Genomic DNA, 12,046 nt, shown 5'->3' with positions numbered 1-12,046 from the left:
AGGTGGCCTGCTCTTGAGGGGGGTTACACTCTCTCTGAAGGAGCAAGTATGCAGCTCGGGGGTCCTTCTAGATCCTTTGCTGTCATTTGATCTTCTGGTGGCACAGAATGCCTTCCATCCACTATGGCTGGTGGCCCAGCTGTACCCCTATCTGGACTGGGTTAGTCTAACTTCTGTTGTCTATGCTCTGGTATCATTTAGGTTAGATTACTGCAATGTGTTCATTATACATAGGGTTGCCTCTGAAGATGGTTTGGAAACATCAGCTAGTACAGAATTCAGTGACCAGGTTGCGCAACAGAGCAAGGCGGTTTGAGCATATAACATCAATCCTAACGTCAATGCATATTCTCTACACATTTTTTAAAAAACTCCCTGTAACAGCCATCTAAGAAAATGATGAACAATAAATTCAAATCAATATAATACCAAGCAATGAACATAATACCAAAAAACCAGTGGTATACATAATAGCTGCAGTGCTAAATAACTGAAAAAGCAAATGTGTTGAACATATATATACACACTCCAGCTGGACTAGTAAAATCTTGGACAGGTTACAATTCCCATTTCACAATATTTGAAATCCAGTTACCTCCCACCTTCATCCTTTTCTTGCAGAATTCCCTCATTTGGGAACTGGGGGTGAGGCTTCAGGTTTGTACGCCTGGCTAATCTGCAGGGGAGGGGAAAGGTAGTTCCATAGGGTATGAGGCTAAATTGGGACCCAAATGTGATGTGTGGTTATTTGATTTCCTATTTATTACATTTATATCCCACCTTTCATCCAAGGAGCTCAAGGCTGCATACATAGTTCTCCTCCACCCCTCCATTTTATCCTCACGACAATCCTGTGAGGTAAGTTAGACTGAGAGATGGTGGCTGGCCCAAGGTCAGCTGCATGGCTGAGTGGGGATTGGAACTGTGTTTGATGCTCTAACCACTACATCACACTGGTTTTCCCCCAGCTTGGTGTTCCTGTTAATTCATTGTGGGGTAACTGTTGTCAGTTGGCATTGAAGGTGGTCATGGTGGGGCACAGAATAAAGGCTTAGTATGCTGGGATATATTTATTTTATGCCAGCTGTGCCCATGACACTTCACAGTATCCCAAGACATCAAGTCTGTGTCCAACGGAGCCTACAAAGAAAATTCACCGTAGGGAAAATAAACAGCTGGTGAGGAGGCAGGGGATGAACAGGGAAGGAATACACAGTTGTCTCAGGGTGCCTCCAGGGTGTCAGTATTTCACAGGAGGGATTCAAGTGCACATCAGAAGTTTAGGATTGCGTATTTTAAAGTGGAATCAAAGGCTCTCTTGACCCAGCATGGCAAATCGACTTTTAAAAAGAATTGGAACTTGTTGCAGTTTTGGAAAGTGACAGGAAAATGCATTGAAAAGGCTGGGGTGCACAAATGACTTAACGGGAAGATGTCCAAACACCCCCGTCAGCACAAGTGCTCCTTGTCATATAACCTGTTTGCAAAGAAGGAATAACAAATGCTCAGTTAAGTCCAGATATCATCTAACTACAGTATAAATTTGTGCAAGCAAATCAGAATACTCAATGAATATGTTTTCTGGAGATGCCTTTGGTTGCATATGCTTAGGCTTACTTGCAGGTAACTTTAGGCCAGGTTTTGCCATTCTGTCACCCTTCAGATGTTTTGAACTCCTATCAGCCCCAGCAAGCACAGGTGGCTTGTTTAGGGTATGAGATTGCAAACTGAACAAATGTAGAGTTTAAGTAACTTGCAGGCAGGGGCCTGTCTCTTTGCCAGTTAAGTAACATCTTGTGCATAATATTGCATGTTATACCCAGAGAAGATGGGGCTGGGTTGGAAATGCCCTTGAGTCCATCATCCAAGTCGTTGATAAAGATGTTGAATAAAAAGATATGGGCAAGGGAGGGTGAGGAGCAGGATGACGTTAGGGAAGGGGTCACAGGTCACTGGGAGAACAACTGCTTTGAATGCAGAAGGTTGCAGGGTCAATCCCCAATGGCAACAAGCCATTTTCCAGAAAGGGCTGAGAAAGACTGGTCTGAAACTTGGGGTAACCACTGCCAGTCAGTGTGGGTACAGACACTGCTGGAAATAAGTCAGCTTCCTATGACTGCTAGTTAAGATTGTTCCATAAACGGGAGATGAGAGACCTCAACTTCCAACTCTCATAATAATCTCTGAAAACTGGCCACACAGGTTACTGGCAGCCCAAGAATGCTGCTTGTCAGCTAAATCCTACTCAGAGTAGACCCACTGGAATCAATGTGTCTGTCCGCTACAATGGGGCTTCTCGCATACAAACCCATGTTTCCCACACGCTGCCAGAAAGGCTAATACGCGGAGACCCTTAAGTGGGGGCGCATGGACACTGAGAGCAGAGCCCCCATGTTCAGGGGCAGTGTTACTTCTCAGTGCCTGCGGCTAGGGAGCTGCAAGGGGGAAAGGGCTGGTGCCTTCCTGCCCTGCCGACTTGTGAGCTTTGGGGGCCGTCCGCCCTTGGAAACGGGATACTGGGCTGACCGACTGGACCCCGGTCCCGTCCCCGGATCCGTGCACGTGCGGCCTAGTGGGCGTCTCTCCTCCTGGGCTCTGGCGGGGAGGAGGCTGGCCTGGCGAGGGAGGGGAGGAGGGAGGGGAGGGGATTAGGGCAGGCAGGCCGGCCTGGCGGGCAGCGGCAGCAGCTGGCGGCGGGCGGGCGGCAGGTGCGGCGGGCGATGGGGCAGAGTCGGGGGGCGCCCCCTGGCCGCGGCGGCGGCGCGTAGCCGATGGGGGCAGGCGGGGGGGCGCGAGGGGGATGGGCCTGAACGGCGTGTCCCCCCCGTTCCGCAAGCTGGGCTGCTTCTCGCCCGTCCTGTGCCAGTGCAAGGTCACCTGCAGCAACCGGACCCTCTCGCTCGTCTTCGGCTGCAAGGTAAGGACGGATCGTGGCGCGGGTGGGAGGCGGGCATCCGAGGTCGGGAGAAGAGGCGAGACGATCCGCGCAAAGCTGGCGATCCGACTGTGACAGCCCGCTGTGCAAACGTGCAAGCGCCTGGATAAGGCGCAGGGAGTTTGTTCAGGGATGCATCTTTGGGGGCTGGGGGGGGGCTGGCGGTGTTGGGAAAGCTGGTCCAGGGGAATTCAGGATGTGCGCTTGAGCAAAGTGCAAGGTTGAGCGGCGTGCAAGGTTGTGTGGCCTGCTCCATCGGGGAAGGCGCGAAGGTGGGGGCGAGAAGCGACTGGCGTGCAAGCGGCTCTCTCGGGAGGGAGGCGCCTGACCTCTCCGGCGAGCGCCCAGGGGTGGGGGTGGGGGTGCCTCCACACTTCTGTGGGGACATGGTTGTGCAAAGGATCGTGAGCGCCAGCCTCTAGGCCCCGCTTGCATAGTGGTGCCTGCTTCGATGAGTTTCCCATATTGCGCCTGGTCCTGATGCTGAGATTTCTGCTCCCTTCACCTCTTTTTTAAAAGATGGTGTGCAGTGCAAACATGGGGTAGGGAGCCGATGACTAGACCCGGGGTCCTAGAATCTGGCCCCACTTCCATTTTCTTCCCCAGAGGTTCGTCAATCATTCCTAGGGTTGAGAACTCTTGAACCCAGGGATTTGGGTGAGTGTGGGGTGACATTAGTGGTGCCCTATGTATGGTGGGGAATTGGGGCAGGGGTGGTGTGGGGTCGTGGGAGTCTTCTCCTTACAGTTTTCAGTGTGCAAGGAGGAGCTTTTGTCAGGGCAAGGAAGGGGGGATATTTTTCTGAGCTGACTTTAATCTTCACCAGCCCGAGGCTTGTCTCCTCGTAAAGTCCTGGCTGTGCTTGTGAACCTGGGGATTATGCTTTTTAATCTTCTGACACTGAGTGAAGGAGGGTTGTAATAATGCAGTGACAAGCCAAGTGGGGGGAGGAGGAGGAGGTGGTAAAGTGGGAAGTAAGAGGGAGGAGGGAGAAAACTTCCCAGTCACCCCTCCAGAGAATAAGCCCAGCATTTCCACCCCAAGCTTATCCCCTATTTGAGACCCAAGTCTCGCAGGAGGCAGCCCTTGCCAACCTGACACCCTACAGATGTTTTGAACTACAACTCCCGTCAGTTTTAACCCAAACCCGTTTGGCAAAGACTGGCTTAGTAGATCTGTTCAAGAATTTCCCTGCCTTCCTCCAGAAAAAAACACTACAGTGGTACCTCGGGTTACATACGCTTCAGGTTACATACGCTTCAGGTTACAGACTTCGCTAACCCAGAAATAGTACCTCGAGTTAAGAACTTTGCTTCAGGATGAGAACAGAAATCGCGCGGTGGCAGTGGCGCAAGAGCAGCAGCGGGAGGCCCCATTAGCTAAAGTGGTGCTTCAGGTTAAGAACGGACCTCTGGAACGAATTAAGTACGTAACCAGAGGTACCACTGTATTGACCTTTGACAATTGGCCATGCTGGCTGAGGCTGATGGGAGTTGTAGTCTAAAACCTCAGGAGAGCACCAGGTTAGCAAAGACTGGCCTTAGAGATCTTCTTTCTTCTTTTCTCTACACTGCACCCCTCCTTCTCAATCTTGTCTTTTGTCCCTTTTCAAAGCTTCCTTGTCAAAGCTTAAAAGGAAAGATCAAAGAAGGGAGTGAAAGATGGATTGGGTGCCCCCCCTTCCAGGCGCATGGTTGTGGGAGGTTGGACGTGGCGTTGTACCAAGCATGAAACACATCAGAGAGCCCAGGTAGAAGTGGGGAGGCCTGCTGAGGATTGGGGGTGGGAGGGAGGAAGAAATATTTTGCACTCACACTCATGCAAAATTAAGAAAAATACCAACCCAAGAATCATTTGAGCCTCGTATCTCTCCTGCCCACCCGACCCACCTCGGGTTAAGAACTTAATTTGTTCTTGAGGTCTGTTCTTAACCTGAAACTGTTCTTAACCTGAGGTACCCCTTTAGCTAATGGGGCCTCCCGCTGCCGCTGTGCTGCCGCCGCACGATTTCTGTTCTCATCCTGAAGCAAAGTTCTTAACTCGAGGTACAATTTCTGGGTTAGCGGAGTCTGTAACCTGAAGCGTATGTAACCCGAGGTACCACTGTATACTTAAGGAAGCTGCTGTAATGAAGTACTGCCCATCTGCAAAGGTGAAAACTGAAGAATCTCCAAGGACAGAAAGCTTTTCCTCCTCTCATAACTTGCGGACATCCAATGAAGCTGAATGTTGGAAGATTCAAGAGAGATAAAAGAAAGTCATTCACACAGCACACAGTTAAACTATGAAACTCCCTGCCACAGGAGGCAGTGATGGCCGTCAAGCTAGATGGCTTTAAAAGCAGATGAGACAAATTCATGGAGGAGGAGAGGGCTATCAGTGGCTTCTAGCCATGACAACCGCATTCTGCCTCTACTGTCAGAACTAAAAATGCCTCTGAACAGCATCGGATTTAGGGCGGTGCTGGTGGTTTCCCCAAGGGGCCAAGCCAAGGGGCCACAAAATAGAGAAGATCCATAACTGGGAAGATTCATTTGGGGGTGCCAAAATTTGCCCTTGCACAGGGTGCCATATTACAAAAGATTACCAAAGTCTACCCCTGCCTCTGGATACCGGTTCCTACTTGTGGGCTTCAATTCTTGTGAGAAAAGGATTTTGGACCACATGGGCCCACACCGCCCTAAATCCGGTGCTGTTTGGAGGCATTACTGCCTCTGACAGTAGAGGTAGACCGTAGTAATCATGGCCCGAAGGCATTGATAACCTTTTCTTCTGTTAATTTGTCTTAAAGCCATCCAAGTTGGTGGCCATTGCTAATCTCATGTGGGAGCATCTTCCATGGTTTAACTACAGTGGTGCCCCGCAAGACGAAATTAATTCGTTCCGCAAGTTTTGTCATCTAGCGAATTTTTCGTCTTGCGAATCACGAAATCCCATAGGAATGCATTGAAAATCAATTAATGCGTTCCTATGGTCAAAAAAAGTCCATACAAAGCCAAATTTGGTACAACAACAGTTTATTAACTGCTCTTTAAAGTCACACATACTGTAAAGAGCAGTTCAAAAATTGAAGGGAAAATAAATTAACTTTATAAACAAAACATGTCTTTGTTTTTAGACAAAGGAAACAAAGTCGCAAGACGTTTTCGTCTTGCGAAACAAGCCCATAGGGAAATTCGTCTTGCGAGGCAAATCGAAAACGGAAAAACCTTTCGTCTAGCGAGTTTTTTGTCTTGCGAGGCATTCGTCTTGCGAGGTACCACTGTACTGTATTTTTCTGTGTGTAAGACACCCCCATGTATAAGACGCTACCTATTCGGCCGCCAATCGCTCTACAGCCTGCCCGCCACTGCAAATCACACGCATCGCTGTGGCCACTATTCTTCCCTCCTCAACCTTTCATAAGGTTCAGGACCCCTGGCTTCCAGCCCCTTCACTTATTCACTTTCATTTCTAAGACATTTTTTAACTCTCCAATTATTTGAATACTGCTTTACATAAACTTTGCATGCAGATTTGACAGATATTAAAACTTCCTGCTTCTGAACTTCATTTCTATTTTAGGTGTCAAATAGAGCTGTCATTTATACAGTTCATCTAAATACTAATACTACTACCACCAACCACCACATGGACTTCTTATCACCCAATAAAATTTATGGATGTATTTATTTCATCCCAGCTCAAATTTTCTTCTACAGAGATGAAGTTCTTACATAGCTTTATATAGGTAGAGAGCAGCCAATAGCTATCCAGGCTGTGCCACCAGCCAACCAGAAACCATGGGTGTGTCTTATGCCTGTATATTAGGTTCTCCCACCAGACTGTGAGTTGCAAGAATTTTGTAGATTTCATAATTGTACAGTGCTGTGTCTATGCATGTGCATAAATGATTTTAGGAAAGTGGAACTGGAAGAGCTTTGTGACTTGAATTGAGTGTTAAATTCTCCACCACCCCAAATTTAGCTAGAGAGCTGTTTCCCCCTCAAGTCTGTGGCTGCTGGTCTGTGTCTCTGGGCTGGACACTTTGTTAGAGTTGATTATACTGTCTGCTGTCTGGCTTTTAAAAATGTCCCTTTATTTAGGCTGCAGTCTAAACCATTAATACTCAGAAGTACCGTATTTTTTGCTCTATAAGACTCACTTTTTCATTCCTAAAATGTGAGGGGAAAGGTGTGTGTGTCTTATGGAGCGAATGCAGGCTGCGCAGCTATCCCAGAAGCCAGAACAGCAAGAGGGATTGCTGCTTTCACTGCGCAGCGATCCCTCTTGCCGTTCTGGCTTCTGAGATTCAGAATATTTTTTTTTCTTGTTTTCCTCCTCCAAAAACTAGGTGCGTCTTGTGGTCTGGTGCGTCTTATAGAGCGAAAAATACGGTGGTTTAATTGAATTCAGTGGGGCTTACTCCCAAGTAAGCGGAGATAGGATTGCAGCCTTGGGATATTTAATACCTTTCTCTTCCGTCCCAAAGGACTCGGGGGGGGGGGAATCTAGGGGGAGGGGGAGAATGTTTTAAATGGTAAAACATAATAGTCAATAAAATGATAGGAGTCCAAGGGGAGCTGTCTTCCAGCTGTTTTGGACTACAATTCCCATCAGCCCAGCCAACATAGGAGAGGGTGTTGTGTTGTGGCTGCTTTCCTTTATGGTCTAGTGGCAAACCGTGTGGAGAAGAGGTTACACCAAGAGTATACCGCAGCGGGAAATGCCGTTTTGCTTACAGTTTCTAAGCCCACAAGTGGAAAAGGTTCATCCTCTGGTGTGAGACTCTCAAGGATGTGGTTTTGAAATGGAAACACAAATCCCTTAAAAAACAGCAACACAGAAGCCACAAACTGAGTCAGTAGGGCCCATAAATAGTATGAAGCAATCAATGTAGTTGAGAGCTATGACAGTACTATATATTATGGCAATAGTACGTAAGAACATATGTGGAATGGAATTGTGTTATAATATATGCAAAACAGATGTGCATTGTTGTGGTGGTTTTTGTGTTAACATGTAAACACCATAAATCTAGTGTGGCCCAGTGCACATGATTGGTAACCTGGCGTTGAAAATTTGGTACTTCTCTGAGTGTCATTCCTGCTGGACTGATTTCTTTATGATGCTTTGCCATTCCTTGGTGGGCGGACCATCCTAGGACAGAGGCTCCATATCTGTGGTCCATGGACCCCCTAGCAGCCTGCGAGCTTCATTCAAGTGGTCCGCAGCAGGCCTGCATTAAGTATTCACATGGATTTATAATTGCATTTTTATTGCTTATTTTATTTCTTAAATTATATTTTACTGTATTGCAATTTGAACGCTATGAAATGCAAATTGTAATTCAATCAAATACAATTTAAGGAGTAAAAGAAGGAATGCAAAACACAATTAAAAGCCATAGAGCATCTAGCTTAGCTCATTACCGTTGCTACAGTGGGGCAGAAAAAGCATTAAGTGGTTTGCCAAGACTCTCAGCAATTTTCAAGTGGTCCATTGCCTGGGAAGGCGGGGAGGGCAGAGTTTGGGAGCCAGTGTTCTAGAGGCAGCAACCATTTCCTGGCTAAAAAGCAGAGTGGGGTTTCCAGTGTAGAGCATGAAATACTCAGGTTGCTGCTCACCTAGCAGACCTATTCATTGGCCTTTGCCCTGCCCTAAAGAGTTGTTATGAAGATAAAGTGGACTCCACCCCATAGATGTTTTCACAGGCGCTTTGGAGGAATGATCTACAAATACAGTGGTGCCCCGCAAGACGAATGCCTCGCAAGACGGAAAACTCGCTAGACGAAAGAGTTTTCCGTTTTGGAGGTGCTTCGCAAAACGAATCTCCTATGGGCTTGCTTCGCAAGACGAAAATGTCTTGCGAGTTCCTGCGGGTTTCCCCCCCCCTTTTCTAAGCCGCTAAGCTGCTTATCAGCTGATCCGATAAGCCGATAAGCAGCTAAAAGCCGCTATAAGCGCTAATAGCGCTAATCCGCTAATCCGTCAATGGGCTTGCTTCGCAAGATGAAAAAACCACTAGACGAAGAGAATCACAGAACGGATTCTTTTCGTCTTGCGAGGCACCACTGTACATTGTTTTAAATCCTCACCTTAAAGCCAGTGTGGTGTAGTGGTTAAGAGCGGTAGTCACGTAATCTGGGGAACCGGGTTCGCGTCTCCGCTCCTCCACCTGCAGCTGCTGGGTGACCTTGGGCCAGTCACACTTCTCTGAAGTCTCTCAGCCCCACTCACCTCACAGAGTGTTTGTTGTGGGGGAGGAAGGGAAAGGAGAATGTTAGCTGCTTTGAGACTCCTTGAAGGGAGTGAAAGGCGGGATATCAAATCCAAACTCTTCTTCTTCACTCATTAGCTTGAGGGGGTGGGGAGGCTAACTGGAGGGGAGCAGGGAATGATAGAGCCAATCTGGTTCCCTCCAGGTGTTTCGGACTACAACTCCCATCAGCCCCAGTCAGCAGTGCCATTGTAATTCAGAACATCTCAAGGTCACCAGCGGGGTGGGGGGCGAGGGGAGGAAACTGTCATAGAAACTTGTAAAAACAATGCAAGGCATGGATGGCAAAAGTGGATAAGTGATAAATTAATAGAGGTAATCCACGGAAATGGATGGGCGGTAGATTTAGGAGCAGCAAAAAGAAGGAATTATTCACACAGTGCATAGTTACCGTATTTTTCGCTCTATAAGACGCACCAGACCACAAGATGCACCTAGTTTTTGGAGGAGGAAAACAAGAAAAAAAATATTCTGAATCTCAGAAGCCAGAACAGCAAGAGGGATCGCTGCACAGTGAAAGCAGCGATCCCTCTTGCTGTTCTGGCTTCTGGGATAGCTGTGCAGCCTGCATTCACTCCATAAGACGCACACACATTTCCCCTTACTTTTTAGGAGGGGAAAAGTGAGTCTTATAGAGCAAAAAATACGGTAAACTGTGGAACCCCCTTCCACGAGAGGCAGTGTTGGCCGCCACCTTGGGCGACTTTAAAAGAGGATCAGACAAATTCATGGGGGAGAAAGTGATCAAAGGGTACTAGCTACAATGGCTGTGCTCTGCCACCATGGTTGGAGGCAGTGATGCTTCTGAATACCAGTTTGTGGAAACCGCAGGACAGTCCTCTTGCGCCTGGGTCCTGCTTGCAGATTTCCTACAGGCATCTGGTTGGCTGCTGTGAGAACAGGATGCTGGACTAGATGGGCTGTTGGCCTCATCCAGCAGGGCTCATCTTATGCTCTGATGGAAATCCCTGCCACCAAGTGTGGAGGCCGTCAGCTATGGGAGCTGGATGGATTCATGGAGGATAAGGCTCAGAATGGCTGCTAGTCATGTATTGATTGTATGGTACCTTGAGGATCAGAGGTAGTAAATGCCCCTGATTACCATTTTCTGGGGATCACATGTGGGAGAGGGCTATTGTGCTCATGTCCTGCTTCTGGTCTTCCCAGGAGAAGCTTCTGATTGGCCACTGCCCAGCAAAGGACTGGAAGAAGGCTTTGCAGGCTTTAACTATCTGAATTTTTTTAGGTGGGTGTGAGAAGCAGCCTTTGAGCTCCGTATAGAATTGGATGTTTGCTTTTGGGGTGGCCTGTCAAGACTACCACTGATTCTCAGCATTTTTTGCTTGCCTCCTCCTATTCAGCTTGTACATCAATAAATAAAAATACGTTAGAAATACAGTGGTACCTCGGATTAAGTACTTAATTCATTCCGGAGGTCCATTCTTAACCTGAAACTGTTCTTAACCTGAAGCACCACTTTAGCCAATGGGGCCTCCTGCTGCCACCACGCCGCCGGAACCCAATTTCTGTTCTTATCCTGAAGCAAAGTTCTTAACCTGAAGCACTATTTCTGGGTTAGCGGAGTCTTTAACCTGAAGTGTATGTAACCTGAAGCGTATGTAACCTGAGGTACCACTGTACTTCAAACGAGCAGTTTCCCCCCTATAAAAATCTCTAGGGCTCTTGCCTTGTGGCTTGCTCCCCAAAACATGGGGCCATTGGGGGAAGTGAGAAATACAAACCAGTGTAATGTACTCCCATTCTTTAAGTTTGTGCAAATGGTGACGGGGTAAAGTGAGCCTTAGTCCCCCAATAACCCTCTTCAGGAGTATGTAATGCTCCCTGTTGCCTTTGTTAGCATGAAAATGTCCTCCATGTCCAGTAAACACTGATTATTGGGTTGTGGGGAAGGGTTGGTTTTCTGTGGGTCTCAGCATGTATTTTGTATCAGAGAGAGGTGTATTTCTGTGTGCTGGCGTGATCATGAACATTTCTGCTTGCATTAGCTTCCTACAGCTCTGGTGCTCAGGGCGTGGGGAAGGGAAGAACCTCTGTGCTAAGCAGTTTCACAGGGTTTCACGTGCTGTGTGGGATCTGCTGATCAATTCCACCTGCAAACTCCCATGCTGCTTCCCCTCCTCTCTTGGATACACCTGTATTCCATTAAAAATAATTCTGGAACCTCTGAGCGAGAGCCACATTTCATTTTATTGAATAATCTGGTCCATGGCCTCATGATGTATACGCCTTTCGGTATCTACTTAAAACGTTGTTTAGGCAAACCTATCCAGATTTGTTGATGTTGATGTGTTTTAATTTAATCTTTTAATTTTAAACATCTGTAATTGTTTTTCATTTTAATATTTATTGAAAACCACTTAAAGGATTTATTATAATCAAGCAGTATGTACATGTTGCTTTTACTTTTTGAATCATCTTTTGAACAAACAGCATGTTGTATGTGGAGGTGGAAATATAGATCTGACCAATGTGTGGGTAAATAAGAAAAAGAATTGGCTTTGCACATTCTCCAGCAGGAGAGAACCCCCAGCAGAGTTAAAAACACTCTCAGAGTTAACCAGCAGCATAGTGTGGAATATAGGTTGTTAAACCCTTTTACATACCTCTTTTGGTCTACCAGAAAACACTTGCCACCTCTCTCTACCCCTCTAGCTATGAAAAGACCACTCACTGTCAAGTAAGTTTAAAAGGATTTATTTAGTAAATCCAAAGGTCTGGTTCATGTGTTATTCCATGCAGCAGCAAGGAGAACACAGGTAGATTTCTGTTGGGTGCAAAATACAGCATATAGTTTCTAACATGTCCTGGTTGGTTACATGCAAAGAGAGAGT

The 12,046-nt window shown here is 47.1% G+C and overlaps 1 protein-coding gene across 15 annotated transcripts in view; it reads left to right on the top strand.

The window, feature by feature from the left end:
* Positions 1-12,046, top strand: part of DLG4 (discs large MAGUK scaffold protein 4) — a 129,098-nt gene that overhangs the window by 56,482 nt on the left and 60,570 nt on the right. For 2 of the 15 annotated variants that reach the window (XM_083472561.1, XM_083472559.1), the window contains exon 1: positions 2,802-2,917. The exons of 12 other annotated variants lie outside the window; for them this stretch is intronic. Coding sequence is in view for 1 of the 3 variants with exons in the window: in XM_083472545.1 (XP_083328671.1) it covers positions 2,801-2,917 (117 nt within the window). In the remaining 2 variants the exon portion in view is untranslated. Of the gene's footprint in view, positions 1-2,762; positions 2,918-12,046 lie in introns of those variants that run through there. One more of the 15 variants, XM_083472545.1, reaches the window with a different exon arrangement.

Source organism: Podarcis liolepis (assembly GCF_965112155.1).
Source record: "Podarcis liolepis genome assembly, chromosome: 13".
NCBI classification, from domain to species: domain Eukaryota; kingdom Metazoa; phylum Chordata; class Lepidosauria; order Squamata; family Lacertidae; genus Podarcis; species Podarcis liolepis.
Note: the sequence above shows the minus strand (reverse complement) of the source record. Positions and strands in the feature narration are given on the sequence as shown.